This window comes from Podarcis vaucheri (genome assembly GCF_965113315.1).
Source record: "Podarcis vaucheri genome assembly, chromosome: 3".
Classification (NCBI taxonomy): domain Eukaryota; kingdom Metazoa; phylum Chordata; class Lepidosauria; order Squamata; family Lacertidae; genus Podarcis; species Podarcis vaucheri.
Genome location: NC_138761.1, coordinates 41654325 through 41671552, shown reverse-complemented (window position 1 = coordinate 41671552; position 17228 = coordinate 41654325). Strand labels below are relative to the sequence as shown.

The 17228-nt window shown below is 39.2% G+C and overlaps 1 protein-coding gene across 1 annotated transcript in view; it reads left to right on the top strand.

Moving 5' to 3' along the window:
• The window catches only part of LTBP1 (latent transforming growth factor beta binding protein 1), a 186046-nt gene that overhangs the window by 111048 nt on the left and 57770 nt on the right, over nt 1-17228 (top strand). The window contains 4 exon segments of the mRNA XM_082216221.1: nt 795-1028; nt 6094-6116; nt 10568-10658; nt 14890-14988. Coding sequence (XP_082072347.1) covers nt 795-1028; nt 6094-6116; nt 10568-10658; nt 14890-14988 — 447 coding nt within the window.

The window sequence follows — 17228 nt, the reverse complement described above, 5'->3', positions numbered from 1 at the left end:
TACTTCTTTAGTAATGTTGAAGAAGTAATTAATGCTAGGCTTTTGTACTAAATTAAGAATAGCAAAATGCAGATAAAAAAACATTCTACTATACTAGGGCCAGTTTGACATTATGCTAAACTATGATTTCACATTCTGTGAATGAACTTTGGGCTTGAATATTCCACTCTCCCTCCTTTGTTGAGGTTACAAGGAAAAGCTCAGCACCTAACCAGAGATCTCCATTACATCCAAGCTCCGGAAACTGTGGATAGTTTAAACCATGTATCATGAACAAGCCAGGTTTATAAACCATAGTTTGAATTTGGCTTGTATGAACTAGCCACATATTAAACCAACAAGCTTTCCCACTGAATTTCCCCTAATGATGAACTCTGCTTCAATTGAAAGTGAAAATGATACAGTCTTTACAAACATGACAGAGGAGAAGAGAGTAAAAGCCTGAGGCTTGTTCATATAATACTAAACCATGGTTTAGCATTAAGTCCCCAAAGGCCCATGGTTTCATTTACATATTGCAACTTTAGAGTCATTTAGATTCTGTTGCTATCATGACATATTTAAACATCTGAGTGAAATGGGTTAATCTTTTTCTAGGGGCAACAAATTAAGCCCCTCAAGTAACTTATGCAATAATATTCTCATGTATTCTGTGATTTTGGTTAAATATAGAATAGATAATATTTCTATAAATGTTCTTGATGTTAGCGATTTTCTACATTATATTTTCCAGTGTGTCAAAAGTATTGCACTTTTAGACTGTTAAAAGGAATGTTTTCCCATCCCAAATCTAGCTGCTTTTAAGGAAATCTGCCCTGGTGGAATGGGCTATACGGTTTCTGGCTCTCACAGAAACAAGCTTTATCATCACCCTGCAGTTAGAGTTCAGCCACCTGTCATTGGCAAGACCCAGATTACTCATCATGTTGCTAAAGGTACTTCTCCTCCACCTCTCCCAGCAAAGGAAGAGCCGGTGGAGGCACTGACCATCTCACAGAAAAGTGAGCCCGAGGTGGCTGTGCGAGAAGGTGAGAGTGGATAAGGATCTCATGATGTAGCTTAGTGTATTTCTAAATATGTGCATGTGTTTTCTTTTCGTGTGTACGTTCATGCTATTTGAAGTGCTTGTATAAAACACAATGTGTTTTTGAGGGCAACTCAACAAGTACAGTGTTGCCCCGCAAGACAAATGCCTCGCAAGACGAAAAACTCGCTAGACGAAAGGGTTTTGCGGTTTTTGAGCTACTTCGCAAGACGAATTTCCCTATGGGCTTGCTTCGCAAGACGAAAATGTCTTGCAAGTTTGTTTCCTTTTTCTTAACACCGTTAATACAGTTGCGACTTGACTTCGAGGAGCAACTCATAGAACGTGGTGTGGTAGCCTTTTTTGAGGTTTTTGGTGATTTTTGAAGCTTTTCAAAACTTTTCCGACACCGTGCTTCGCAAGACGAAAAATTCGCTAGACGAAAAAACTCGCGGAACGAATTAATTTCGTCTTGCAAGGCACCACTATATGTCATTGCGTTATTTCTTATAGCAATTGGTTTTCAAGTCTAGAGTGTGGAATTTGTTTGCCCAGTAAAGAATCCTGCCCTCAGGCCAAGATACTGCATCGGATGACTAGCTCCCTGCAAGCCACATGATTCTGTGCATCTCTTCTTGCATTCAGATGATTTATTGGGAGTGAATATTAGTTTGATGCCATGTTCATGGCCCACAATGCAACAGAATCATGTCGTATTACTATTAAGCACTGGGAATCTTTTCATTTCCAAAAAAACAAATAAAACTCTTACCATCTCATTTCTTACACAAAGCATTTCTAAATGTTGGTTTCACAGTTTTAATGTCTCAGTCTGCATGATTTTCGCAAATGCCTCTAAAACCAGCTGCTTTAAAATGTCCTGTTTTTAACATGCTTAACATCAGTGCAACAGCAAAGAAAAGCAGAAGGCTTGCCGCATGTGCAAAAGTAAATGCATTGCCAACACGCTATTGGTGAACAGAACATAGGCAGGTATATATAGATGGCTGTGTGGAGTGTTATGATTATGGTGATTCCAAACTGTTTTCCTCTGGAGTAGCCCATATATGCTTGAGTGTGGAAAGAACAATAAATGGGGAGGGTCTGCAGGTGGGTATTCAAAATGTGTAATATAGAAAACACAGTTACAGTCAGTTTCATAACGTGGAGCATCAAAACTTCCTACAAAACTTCTAAACATCCTTATCATTCCATGATATATTGTTTTGAAGTCGAATAACATTCCTGAACATGGCAAGTTTCATTTTGAATGGCTGAGACATCTTTCTGACTTAGGATGGTGCATTTTAAAGCTCAGTTGTCTTTCAGAGATGAGAGTTCTATTCTTTGAATTGTTATTTTCATGTTAAGCTTCTACAGTATCCTTTTTTCCTTTTTGATGATAGTACACTGACAGTTTAACAAAGCTACTCAAACAGATACAATTCCATAGCTAAGGAATTTGGGAAACTTTGTTTATGGCTGCATAGTTCTGAAATAATATGGCTCTCCAATGAATAACTTTGTATTTTACCTGGTTCACAGTTTAAATTAATGCTTTCTTTTGAACTACTTATGTTCAGGTCCCACGTTAAATCGTAATTGGCTGCATTTATTTTTTTTAATCAGAAATTTTCTGTAAAGATACATTTTAAAAAGAGTAACATATATTCCAATGTAAATACCAGGCAAATAATGATTGAATGTCTTGTTTGATACTTTCTTTTTAAAGGGTTGTCCTTTTCAATCACTGGAGTAAGGAGCAAGCTTAGAAACAGGAAGAAGCTTAGCCTAAATGTGAGATAGTGTTTACAGGAGGAAGCTAGGTCACGTGTCAACCTAGCTTCACTACCAAGCAATTGTCATGCAGTCAAAGGGATGTTTAGCTCCTACCTAATGTATAGGAAATGAATAGTTCATGCTGAGCTGAAGATCAGTCTAGTAGTATGATAGAATAGGGAGGGCCAGTGTGGTGCCTTCCATATGTTGTTGTATTCCAACTCCTGTCAGCCCTTGCCAGTATAGCCAATAGTTAGGGATTATAGGAGTTGCAGTCCAACACTTCTGCAGTGCAGCACATTGGCTATCCCCGTGATGGAGCAATAAGATGAACACGTTGGCTATTCATTCACTATTTGCCAATTGAAGTTAACCCATGACTAAAGATTGATTTGGGTTGTATGAATTGGCCTCTGGAGAGCAGCTTGGGCGAGGGTCTATTGCAGATGCTCCTTGGCCGTTCTGTCAATGTACTTTTAAAGGCAAGTTAAGAATATCTGTCTATAAGGGTAATCTACAAGCCAGAACCATTTACAGTTAGGCTTGAGGGGAGGATGTATACCACAGCTAGCCACAAATCAATGCTGACCACTTCGACTGTCTCCTCTTCACTTCTTTACTACTTCCAGACTTGTCAAAAGGTGAGGGATGTTGATGAGGGTGCATGTCAGGTGAAAAATAAATAAATATATGGTTTAGAAGCTTTGGAAGTGCTAAATACTGTTAAGTCTTGGTTCTTGGCTGAGAGAGAGCAGAGTAGGTTTTATAATGTTTATCAGCTTTGTAAATTATGCAATGATTAATCAATTAATCAGTTACAATTAAAACAAGGCTTTGCAGACTTCAGGCTTTGGGGTCTTTTTCCGTTTTTTACTAGAGCCTTGATGTCTTCCAGCTGGAGCCAGGATATATACTTAGAATGAAGGAACCAGGGTGCCTGTGAGCAAATGCTCAACCCAGAAAATTTATTTTCAATCCCAGACCTGAGCACAGTTATTTCATATAGAAATCCACTTCTGGTTTCCCTCCCCTTAGCTTTCTTAGTTTCTGCAACCTAATTTAGCGGGGGTGGGAAACCATTTAAGGTGTTGCTATTGTTAAACAATGAAGAATCCAAAACTCTTGCTGTCTTTCTGTAAATCATTCAGAAGTCTAGAAGTAGACCCAGATATACTTTCTGCCTGCCCTGGATTAACCAGTGATGAGGATGACAGACATAAACAGGGCAATCCCCTTCTCTTTTACATAGGAACAAATGCTTCCTCTGAATGCTTCTTACTTAAGTAATGCTATCTTATTTACATGGAGATTTAATTGATTGATTATTCATATTAAACACATATGATTGATTTTAAAAATTAAGTCAAGTTGCAGTTTTACAGTAAATTCAGCTTTCATTGTGGAAACTTAGATTGGTCCACATTTTTGGTTGCTATTAGAAATCTTCCCAAGGCCAATTCAGTTGTATTAAGGGACAGTAGAACATCCCATAGCCAGATAGGTCATGTGCAGCATGACATGCCCAGTGTTTGCCCTGCTCCAAGCTAAATTTTATGACCCCTTTTTCACATCTAAAAAACAAATTGCATCTTGTTAAATAGTGAAACGGACTCCTTCAGGGGGAAGGATAGGCTATAAAATCAATAAATAAATAAGTGTGGAAATACATAGCGCATCCCTGATATAAATCCAATTGCCCATTTTGCTGGGAAGACAAGTAATATTCAAATGTTTCTAGTAATCAAGATTGCAGGAGGCAGTGGAAGACAGGAGTGCTGGCGTGCTCTGGTTCATGGGGTCACAAAAGAGTCGGACACGACTAAACAACCAAAGTAATCAAGATAGACTGGGCTACCTTTGTACTAAACTCCAGAAAGTCTTCCAATGATTTCAAGATTCCCAAACCGAATAAGTCAGTCACAAACATTGATCAGAAGATTAAAATTGAGTGTGTGAAGCTGTGTTGGCCCTACAAATGTGAAAGGCATAGCAAATAGAAAGGGATGTTTCACTGAACCAAGTAGTCATTTCAAACATTTCAGACATCTAATGGGCTTTCCTGATTCCATTACAAAAAAAAACCCCTGAAAGAACAAAAGATCCTGCTATATATGCCCAAGGCTATAAATACTTTGCTTGTTTTAGGCCTAAACTAGGTGATACATCCATCACAAAATTAGAGAGGGAAGTGGCTGAATCCCTGATACACCCCCAAACTAGGAAGAAATGTAAACATGTTCAGGAGTGGGATGGAAAACAGTTATAAAAGGAGAGGGAAATTTGCAGCCTGAAAATGGACAAAAAACACACAGCACATTCCTCTGCCCTCATTGGGGTCCTGCTAGTTTGAGCCTAGCAGAGCACAGGATCAGGCATTTCAGATTTAACTCCCTTCCACCATAGGATTGCAGCCTAGGAGTTTCTATTTGAAGAAAATAATGCCAGGCATGCCTTGAGCTGTTCTAAAGCTCATTTTAAATGATAAAATATTTATCTACCAGGATGTCAGAAAAATTGAAATAAAATTGAAAAGAAAGTTATGCTGGATTTCTGCCTAATTCTCTATTAAATAGAACGGGAAGAAGATAGTGTTATTTTGAACAAGCCTGTACATTTGCATCTACTCAATAAACAGTAAATTGCCAGCAGATTCAAGGTCATATTGCTTAAGTGAATTCAGTAATCTTCATTGTATTTTTACTTGTTAAAAGGTTTGGTATATAGCTTAAGGAATGGTATTATTATTACTTTTACAGTGGATCTTATCCTATCTTCCCTCTTCATCATTTTCTTCTTTATTTCTTGAATATGCAAAATTCAAAGTTTAGCAAGTTCTACAGGAGCAATTGTTCCTGCATTCAGTGTACCACATTTTTTTGCAGTTATTGCTGTGTTTCTTAACAGCATAAGCCTCCCTGCTTTTTCCAAATAACTCTACTGAGTTTGGATGGTTTAAACCTAATTTGTTATTAATACCATATGTTTGGCATTCTGATGCACCAAATGCGTATTTATCTTCACAACACTCTTACTAGGTAGGCTATTTCATTCCCATTTTAATGATGTGTCTTGAAGTGATTTTTAATCCACTTATGGGCCACACTTTTGCTCTGAGACAAGTCTGAGCATTTTTAGTGTAGTAAAGTAGAAACTTACATCTTATAGTTTCCCAGTTTAATGCTATAGGGAAGGGAGCACACAAATAGGTTTAGAAGGTAGAAAAATGATTTGTTTCAGTACACTTTTCCTTTTTACAATAGTTAATTTCTTTTCTTTCTTTCTGGTTTTAGTGGGAACTGCAGCCCCAGATCAGGTAACACATAAACAGTGTTCAATTTTGCCTATTTGTAAAAAGAAAATGAGCTTGAGATTTACCTGAAATTGTGGGAAGAAAATAGTTACTTTTTGAGGCTTTGGTAATTGAAACTCACTGATTAATATCCATATGGTGAGTATACTCCAATATTCAATCTTTTTTCATAAACAAAAATTATTGGTATCAATGAAAAAAATATCAACCATGTCATCACTTTTTGGTGGCCTCAGTTCACCATTCCCATTCAGCACAGCTCTTCAGCATATGTACAACTAAATTCAGTTGTTAAAACAAGAACAACAAAATCTTCCATATAACTGCAGTGTTAAAGTATAATATTAGGAACCTATACTGACCCAAAGATCAACAAAATGTAAAATTGAGAAATTCCATATCCTTCCATTGGCCAGCAGGTGATAAAATTGTTGTAAATAATCTGACAGCATGGTTAAGGTTCACAAAATCTAACATAAAATAATATTTGGGAACTATGCAGGGTTTTTGCCACAGAATATTTACCTATCTGTGCTACTTCATCCTCATCATTATAGGGCATACTAAAGTTCACACGGGACGCGGGTGGCGCTGTGGGTTAAACCACAGAGCCTAGGACTTGCCGATCTGAAGGTCGGCGGTTTGAATCCCAACGACGGGGTGAGCTCCCGTTGCTCGGTCCCAGCTCCTGCCAACCTAGCAGTTCAAAAGCACGTCAAAGGGCAAGTAGATAAATAGTAACCACTCCTGCGGGAAGGTAAACGGCGTTTCCGTGCGCTGCTCTTGTTCGCCAGAAGCTACTTAGTCATGCTGGCCACATGACCCGGAAGCTGTACGCTTTCTCCCTCGGCCAATAAAGCGAGATGAGCGCCGCAACCCCAGAGTCGGTCACGACTGGACCTAATGGTCAGGGGTCCCTTTACCTATACTAAAGTTCACACACCAGTTGTGCAAGGTAGGAACAATTCAGTTTTGCATTTCCTTAGTTGGAGCATAGTGGCTTATAAAGACTAGCTCTGTTGGATCAGAACAAGAGTCCATCTTAGTCTAATGTTGTATTCTACCAGAGCAGTGGTTTCCAGGTATTTCCTCCCATGGACCCGTTGAAAATTGTTGATGGTCTTAACATAACACTTAAATTATTTTTCTGCTTGTTGAATCAATTGCAATGCACTGTGCTAAATGCTTTATGGTTTTTTAATTATATTTTAATATATATTTGCATTCCATAGAAATCCAGTTATAGCATAAAAAGCATATAAAAATAAAAGAAGCAATTAAAACACAATTAAAAATCAGTATGACTAATGCACACATGCAGTGGACCACCTGAATGAATCTCTCAGGCCACTGGTGGTCCATGGACCACAGTTTCAAAACTCCTGCGATAGAGCACAGCTGCATGATTTTTACAAGACCACAAGTAAGGCATGAAGGCAACAGCTCTTCCCTATATCCCACCCCACTTCACAGCAACTTGTATTCCCAGGCATTTTGCCTTGCTACATGGAATGTGCATTTAGCTGTAAAGGTTAATAGTCACTGATAGACCACCGTGTATTTATTGTATCCTTTTTAAAACCGTTTAAATTGCTGTGGAAAGAACCATAGCTCTACAACAAGCGGATGTGTTTCGCATGCCGAAGGCCTCAGACTTAATCTTTGCCACCCCTGGTACAGCTGGCTCCCTATTGAGATTTTGCACAACTTCTGCCAGTCAGTGAAGGCAGTACAGAGATAGGCAATGGCCTGACTCGTTATAAAACGGTTTCCTAAGTTCTTCCTCCTCCTTCTTAGTTGTTTTCTTTATAAGCTAAAAAGACCTGAGCACTTTAGCTTTTCCTCATAGGAATGTTACCTCAGCCTCTGAACATTTTGGTACCTTTTTCTGCGTATTTCCCAGTTTTGCAATTTCAGATGCAGCAACCAGAAATATGTGCCCTTGAGCTACACATTTGTTTAAAAAATGCTCAGCAGCATTTAAAATATTACATAATATATTCATAAAACAATCATTAACAGATTAGTCCCAGTTTCTGCATTGTTTTAAAAAGAAAATTAGGTCACTAGCAGTTTAATAATAGTTGAGATAGAAAATAGTTATTGTTTTAATATTTAATTTGATTCCAGGCCACTGTATAACAATATATAATGATATATGTTATGTAAATAGAATCATACAATAAAGCTATTATTTCTCTCTCTTTGAAGTACTTCATTTTCAATATACTTTCTCTGCTTTAGTCTTAAAAACTGAAGAATCTTGTCTCACCTAGCATCATACTGTGGAAGGAATTGAACATCACAGTCTTTAATCATTCTGTCAACTCAAGCATTTCATCTTGCCAGACAGAACAGTACCCCCTCTCCTCCTCAAGTGTGCTGCTCTGGGGGCTTTCCTGGCCCTTCCAGAGCCACTTTCAGGGACTGCTCAAGGGCAGAGGAGGGAAAGTCCTGTTGAGCAAGCAGAAGTCCTTGTGCATGTCTTCTGCTGAGATTTGTTAGGTAAAGCCTGCCCTAAGCAACAGAACCCAGAGTTGTACAATTTAGGTGCATTGCATGTTGAGACTCAGTTCTTGTGGAAATCTGTAAGACAATCAAACTGGTTGCATTCTCAGATAAAGTTGAGATGGGGCAAAACTTGATTTCCCAGACAGTAGGTCTACCAGAGACAGTTTGGTCAAGTGCAGCCAATGTATGATTTAGAAACAATGTGTATATTAGGAGTAAATAGCTGAGTCTTTGCGAAGGCTTTTTAAAAAATCACAAACTGATGTGATATTGTGGAGGACAGAGGACAGGAAAAATGAGAATTTTGTCCATTGCTAAGTAGGAACAAGTTCAGTGAACTTCTTTCTATTCCTAAGGAAAGTGAAGGAGGGAATGTGCCACTTTATTTTACTGTATGAGATGACCTAAGGTTCTTGGTTTTTTAAACTATTGTTTAACAAGATTTATATACTGTTTAATAAATAACAAAGGCCTCTAAGCAGTTTTCAGTTTCCCCATTAAAACATGTAAGCAGAAACACCACATTCACTAGCAGCAGCTTGGAGCTCATGGCAGTTTCCAGATCAGCAAGACTTTTCTGGAACACTCATATGATTAAGCAGCGTCACAAGGGTGTTTTAGGACGTCCTGCCAAGTTAGAAGCTGGCATGAGATCCTTGCCATTGTTAGCAAATACAGCACAGTGTTTTAGGAGAAAACAAAGTCCCCCAGCCACTTGTAGAGTAAAATAATTCAGTGGTGTCAATGGTTGCCTCTCAATAATTTTCTTAAAACATCACATGGCACCTTTGAGAAGTTCAGAAAATAGTTCCCCAGATTGCAATGCAGAGAATGACTATAAAATTGTGGTATATGTTTCATCCCAGCACTAACATAAAGACATTGCACCTCCTTGCCTCAAAGACTTAGGCTCTGTGAAAGATGGTGCCAATTTCCTATGCCCAAGAGTACGTCTACATATTGTCTGTATTGCATGTATTATATGAACCTCAGTGCTACATGCCATATCCCCAAAAGGCACTTGACACATAACTGATTCCTGCATTGCAGAGGGTTGTACCAGATCATCCTCAGGTCAATTCTTTGACCACGTTCTACCCCTTTCCCACAGACTTACTCCCATTGATCATTCTTCCCCTTTGCGTGAGGAGAAATCAAGGATAAGAGCTCCATTGTAACTCATTTACGCATAAGTTTTACCTGTGATTTGTGAGCTGTGGTTATTCTCTTTCAGCTTTCACTGAGTTGTGAACCAGATATAGTTCCCAAACCTTGAATCAGTTTGGCAGCCCTTAATCTGTAATTCTACAATTACAGGGGTCAGCCCTGCACACAGCTGTAAAACACAATCCCTGGTAATCTAAAAGAGAATTAGTCCACCCAGCAAAATGGAGGATTTCAGCCATGGGGAGCGTTGGGCATTCTGAGGTACCATTGTTTGCAATGGGTCCTAAATGCACCAAACTTTGTTCTGTACTGCACCAATAATGTGTAGATGGTGTGTGTGTGTGGGTGTGTGGGTGGGTGTTTGATATTTTATTTGTATATGTCTTCCTGTTCTGAGCTCTTAGTTGTAAAAGGCATTCCTGCATCTAAGCATATTAAAATCAGATTTGCATATGCAAGGATAAGTTATTTTTAATCACAAGTCTACAAATAGATGTATGTTTGGCTTTATGTACTATATGTATATCAATATATTTAGAAGATTTATCTTTACCTAATAAATTTTGATAAAAATACATTGTCTACAAGAGCTGCTGCTGAATGGAAAGTGAACCAATTACAAGGAGTTAATGCTTGCTCTTATTTTTAAACTATATATAAACACACACAGTTTGCTATGAAACATCATTTTTTCAAAGCAAAATTTCACTACAAAATTGGGGAGACTCACATTAAAACCACATAATCACCCATTTAATTTTTAACCATTCTTTTAGGAATTAGTTTCACTTGATGACCGAGAAAAACCTGGTCAACCTCAGCTTTCTCCTGGGATTTCAACTATTAACCTGCATCCACAATTTCCAGGTAGCTCTTTTTGACTCCTCCTTTAATGGATGAGAATCCTTGCAAAAATGGCATGGAATAATTCCTTATGGTGTCTATATTCCTTTCATTTTTAGAATTTTATTTCTAATTTAATGTTCTGCATTTTAAAAAGAAGGGCTTAATCTAGCAAAATTTTATTATCTTTACATGAATAATCCTTTTAAAGTCCACTAGACAAGACTCTTTGGTGAAGAAAATTTGACCTACTGCAGATGTAACACTCAGGAGCAGTTACTCATGCATTCCATCTCATTCCATTCTTCCTTTGTGAATTCCTTTCCCTTACCCAGCTAACATTTTTTTAAGGTGCAGCTATAGCTCAATGATTTGCATTCACAACATTCCAGGTTCAATCCCTGGCATGCCCATGTAGAGATAAAAAAGACCCCTACCTAAATACTGAGCTGGATGGGCCATGGCCTCACTCAGTATAAGGCAGCTTCCAATTTTCCTGGCACTTTAGTCTGCATTGATAATATCCATGGCTAGCTATTAAACCAGGCTTAGAAACAGGGTTGCAAGTTTCACTTCACTTACAGAATTGCCAGGTTGACTTGTTGGTTAAAAGGTAGTTTGCAAAGTCTGGTTACAGCTAACAATGGTTTATTAACCCTATTTAAGGCCAGTGCTGCCATAATTCTGCTGTACTACCGCAGGAATTTCAAGTGGACACCCATGGCTGTGGGTATCGGACAAGCCAGGCAGGGAGATGGAAATTCAGAATCTTAAAGCCTAGTCCTCATTCTGGTTTTCCTTCCAGCAACAGTGACCTCCCTTTCCCTCCCAGTATGTATTTTGGGTCAGATAATGCTGCTGTATTAATGTCAGGTCAGTTAACAGTAAAACGGCAATGATTTATGTCTTGATTGTGGGTGCTGATTTGGCTTACGTTACTGGACGTGGAAGGATGAGCCTGGAAGTAGCTGACCTCTCTCAGCTGTTCCATTCTGTTTTCTCAGTCTAACACCAATACAGGATTGAGGGTTTGGTCATGTTGGTTGTTGTCTTTTGCTGTACTCCCTAAGGATTCCGTCTCATACTCCCACAATCCCTGGATTATTTCAAATTTGTGTTGGACAATCAGGACAGATTAGGAATTCTGTTCTTAGCATCCTTCTGCTCAACTATCTTCCTGTGGGAGCTGAAAACAATAATCTTAGTGGACCTCAGCATCAGTGCAAAGGTTTGGTTTTTATGTTTTCAATGTGGCATAAAGATTGTGATTTCTCCTTGTTCAGGTCAGATCATTTCCTGATGAGGTTTAGGCTTGCAATGGCTTTTCTTCTCTTCATGATCAGTGGATATGTTAGAACGGTGATGAAATCTGAAACATCCCCCCCCCCGAGTCCCTGGCAAGTTTCCTTTTCACATGACCAGTGCCCCGTCAAACCCTAGTCACTCTGTAGGGGTTACATAAAGTATAATAGTTCACAGAGCATCAATAGTTCCCCCACACTCTTGCCTGTTGAGCAGATCCTGTTTTGCTCCTTGGTTTACCAGCTCCATTTACTAGTTAGGGAAATGTCTTAGAAGAAAGTGGCAGGAAACAGTATGAAGCTTAAGTGTGAGAGCCAGTGTGGTGTAGTGGTTAAGAGCGGTAGTCTGGTAATCTGGAGAACCAGGTTCGCGTCTCCGCTCCTCCACATGCAGCTGCTGGGTGACCTTGGGCCAGTCACACTTCTCTGAAGTCTCTCAGCCCCACTCACCTCACAGAGTGTTTGTTGTGGGGGAGGAAGGGAAAGGAGAGTGTTAGCCGCTTTGAGACTCCTTAGGGTAGTGATAAAGCGGGATATCAAATCCAGACTCCTCTTCTTCTTCTTAAGAAATACAGGCAACAATCTGTCTTCAAGCCTACTCTGGATGGTGAAGGCAGCAAAGAAACAATACAGCTAACTCACAACTTACACACATTTAACTTGTGTACATTCAGCTTTACACACTTGGGAGGGGAATTAAAAAGGGTGTAGGCTTTAGCAATCCCACCTACCAAAATGTATTTTGACTATAAATGATTTTTGCCATGCATAGTGTAAATGCGACAATAAATGCCTCCTTGATGAAATGGAATGTTCTGGACGACATCACTCTCTACTGAGTTACAAAAAAGATGGCTGTTCCTACAGACCTATGGAACAGCCACATGTTTTTCTGTACAGTGTTCATGCTAGTAACAGAACATTATCATATCCCATGACTTTCAGGTGGTATTTGTAAGACAGTTTTCACTGCATAAGGCAGCCACTCCCACTTTCAAACTGTTGCTAATGGTGGTTACCAGTTTAAAGAAAGGCATAAAGTGGGGCCACCACATCAGAGTTGTTTGAGTCAGAATTCTGGACTATGTTCCAACCCACTCATTAGTCTGGGAGATACAGAACAGATGAGGCCACTTTGGATTTGGTCTCAGCCAGTTCCTCCCTCAACACTGCTCATTCTTACTTGCTTTAATTTGGATGCCACTGATTTTGCCTTCAAGCAATGAATGTGCACAGGGAACCTTGTTGCCCAGCTTTGCTGGGTGAATATTAGTTGTTACTAAGGCTATGTAAAAGGTGCTTAGTGGGGTGTGGCTGACTGTCTCCTTGTTTCTTGACTCCCTTGGCTTATAACATATAGCAGGTGAGGGTTCATCAGCTGGGTCCAAGAACATGCTTTCTTATGAGAGAGAAGGGTTGTGAGACCCATCCATTTCCCCTTCCTGGTCAATATGCTTGAGTTGGTGGTTGCTGTACAAATCCAGATCTGGATGCATTTCAGTTTGGTGCCAGCCCCTGGTGCGACCACACTGCTTGCACTGTCCTTCTGTAAATCCGCCCCTGCTCGGGACATGGTTACCTAAAGGGGCGCCCTTTTCTCAAATAGGAATTGAAATAATCATTAGAGTATCTTCTTAGGTCTTTCCATCTGCTGAACTCAGGTGGATTGCAACCAATGGAAGGAATGTTTCTGCTGTTTTTGAAATGCAGTTCCTGGGAAGGCTCACTAGTGGCTTTTCCTAAACCTTTCCAATGCTAGGCAAAGACCTTTCTCTTATTCCAGGCCTTGTTAAACATTAGCTGAACTTGATTCTACCTAGCTCCAGGGATGCTTCTGTGCTCTAATACTTTTTGTATTTTTTGGGGATGTGTGTTTTTGTTGTGTTATGTTGTTTTGGTGCTCTTTCATTGATTTTATTTTTTTATTAGCTGGCATGAGAGTATTCTACTGAAAGGAGATATATTATGTATATATCCAAGGAAGGGAGGGGGTAATTTGCTCTGGCAAAGGGGAGGAGGAGCATGCAATCCCATGCCACGCTCCTGATCTCCTTACAATGGTTACATCTGCACTGTTATCTCTTCCATCATTATGCCTGAGGCAGGCTGAAGAAGGGAAATGACTGCAAAACTGTTCACTGTGTGCAACACAGTGTGATAAAGTACTCTCTACTTAGCCAGTGAGCAATGAACCCATGAAACCCACGAATCTTTGGATTGCTAATGAGTCTACTGAATTCAATGGAGGTTGTACAGCAGCTGTGCTTGGTTAATTGTGCCCATGAATTTTTATGTGCAAAATTTTTATGGAGGGGCATATGTTGAAGTGTAAGAGAAATAGATTTAATTGAAATGGAGAATGGTTTGGAAGTCCTTTTCATCTTCCTGAATGTGGTAGACACTTAACTTAGGCACCAAAAAGTGAATTGAGGTGGGAACAAATTTTCCAAAAGTGGTCCCACAATCCCTCGTGTATTTCAAACATCTCATTCAGTGATGCTTAGACAGTGAAGTTTCGTCACTATACTTGCTTTATTAGTTTTACACAGTTCCATATTTCTTTCTTCTGCACCAGAGTAACAAATAGGTCAGACTGTTAGTCAGTGTTCAAAATAAGAAATTGTTTTGAGTAATTTAGCAGATGTTCATGTGTTTGCTGCTTGGTAAGACTAAAGCGTATAACAGTATTGAGCATCTCCTTATAACAACACATGCACTCTGGGAATGTTTTGTGGGGAGCAAAAGGCACTAGCAACTAAAGGAAGATGTGCCATTTCTTCAAAATTCAGGATTTTAGAAGATACACAATGGGAGTCTGTAACATGCACCACCTAGAAACATATAAAGAGACCCTTACTACAGTTTTCCATTAATGATTAGTTCATTAAGCCATGCACGTATTTTAAAACTTGCCTTCCTCATACGTAAATAATTTTCTCTTTTCTTTTGCACAGTAGTAGTTGAAAAGACCTCTCCTCCTGTGCCTGTAGAAGTTGGCCCAGATGTGTCTACTTCAAGTGCTAGTCAAGTAATAGCACCAACTCAAGTTACAGGTATGATGCATACTTTCCCCACAAAATAATGGCTGGAGGTAGAAATGGGTGCATACTCCCAAATAACTGAGGGCTATTAGAGCGTCAAACAGGAAGAATAGAGCAGCAGAACACAGGAAAATTCAGTGCCAAAAATGTTCAGTTTAAGAGGGTGGAATTGTATGTTATTTTCAGCAAGTCTGGTCATATGGACGGCATGCAGTTCGCAGTTGACTTACGTTGTGTATATAAAATAGAGAAGTCGAAAGGATTCCACCCACCTGCTTCCTGCATTCCCTCAGTTGGAGTGTATTTGCAGGTTTGTATACCATGGTTCAACTACATTTTTTCTGTATTCATGTGGGGACAGTTTCTGGTCAGCTCCACATACAGGCACATTACATTTCAGGACGCATACTTTATTCAAATATGCCTCCCCAAAGCTCTTAAAATGCCTTTTTCTATAAGCGGTGCATTAACGCATATCCCCCTTAAAAGCATGTGAAAAGACACAGACATGACATGGTGAGCGATCTTGTGAATTTACCCATATTCCATAATAAAAACTTGAGAAAATTGCATTGATTTCTAAAGGTGCCTAATGAAAATAATAATTTGGGGATCGTTTCCAGAATCTGATCTAGAACTGGGTTGTGTGGGGGAGCCATTCTTTGAGGAACATACTCCCTCAGCTTTTGTAGGGCTAGGGTCCCACCTTTCCAGGCTAGGTAGGAAAAGCCTAGCAGTGAGCAGGTTTCCAGGATTCACCTCCAAGAGATTGACAGTTTTATTTAAAATTCCTTTCCTAATGATCCCGAGCATGGAATTTGCCTTTTCAATAGCTATTGCACCCTGAGTCAACATCTTCATTGACTCCAAGGTCTTGTTCCTGATCCTCCACCACCTGTTCAGGCCCCATGAGCGTGTATGTGAAATTAAGATCCCCCCCCCCGCCCCCAGTATGCATCATTTTACACTTGTTTACATTGAATTGCATTTGACATTTTACTGCCATTTCACTAAGTTTGAAGAGGTTCTTTTGGAGTTCTTCAGAATTCTTTTTCTTTTGTTTCAACAACCCTGGACAACTTACTATCATTTTATTATTACCTTGGCCATCTTACTGCTCACTCCTAGGTCTAAGTTGTTTATGAACAAGTTAAAAAGCACAGTTTCCAATGCCAGACCTTGGCACTTTCTGCCTTCTTCCTTAGAGAACTGTCTCTTTATTCCTACCGCCTGCTTCCTGAAACTTAACCATTTCCTGATCCACAAGAGAACCACACCTCTTTTTCTATGATTGCTACATTTATTCAGGAATTCTGTTATAGTTCTGTGTTTAAACGTCACAAATGTTAAGTTTTCTACCCCTAGTGCGCACACTTGTTTCTAAGGAGTGGTATGCAATATAGCCATGTAGCATAGCATCTTATTAATGTCTCTCCTCCAGAGCATCTGTGAGGAAAATTTTGATCAACCCTTTCCAGCGGATCAAAGAATTTCAACAGTAGTGATGATATTTCTATATTCTCCAGGCTCTGGAACTTTCTTTAATACTCTGGCTTCAATTTATCTTTGCAAAGGGCTTTTCTTAGTTAAGTACTACCAGCTGTGTAGTTTGCTATAAACTTACTGATATATTCCAGCATACCCTGCAATTTCTAAATTCAATGTTTATCTCTATGTCTCTGAATGTTCTATATTTGTTGAATCTTTGCAACATCCATCAGTATTCCATTTGAGGTCAAGTTTGCCTAATAAACAGTTGCTTTCTTTTTTTAAAAGAAATGCATATGCTATTAATAGATTACATTGTTATCCTAGCACATTAAGCTATGTGCTTGCTGGGTGATCCTTTGGGCCAGTTAACAGAATCCTTTTTAGGACGGATGAGATAAATGACAGGTGCTATTCTGTGTATCAGTAAAAGGGCTGTAGTAAAAGATGATGATGATTATTATTATTATTATTATTATTATTACAGGTCCCACTACTTCATATTCTGTGATAGTTGTCTGGGCAAATTGTATAATCAGTATTCATTTCAGTGCCATAACTTCTCTCAGCATCTAGGACTGTGCATTTTAATATGAAGCCACTTTCAGTATTGAATAGGTTCCAGAAGGCAATTTTTGGAGGCAGACATTGTACAGAAAATGTAAAGGATGGAACTTCCTATGCCCTTGGTTATCTACCTAAATGCTGTGGTGCATATTAAAAATGTTTCTACAGTGTGTGCATTATTAGCAAACATTGCATAT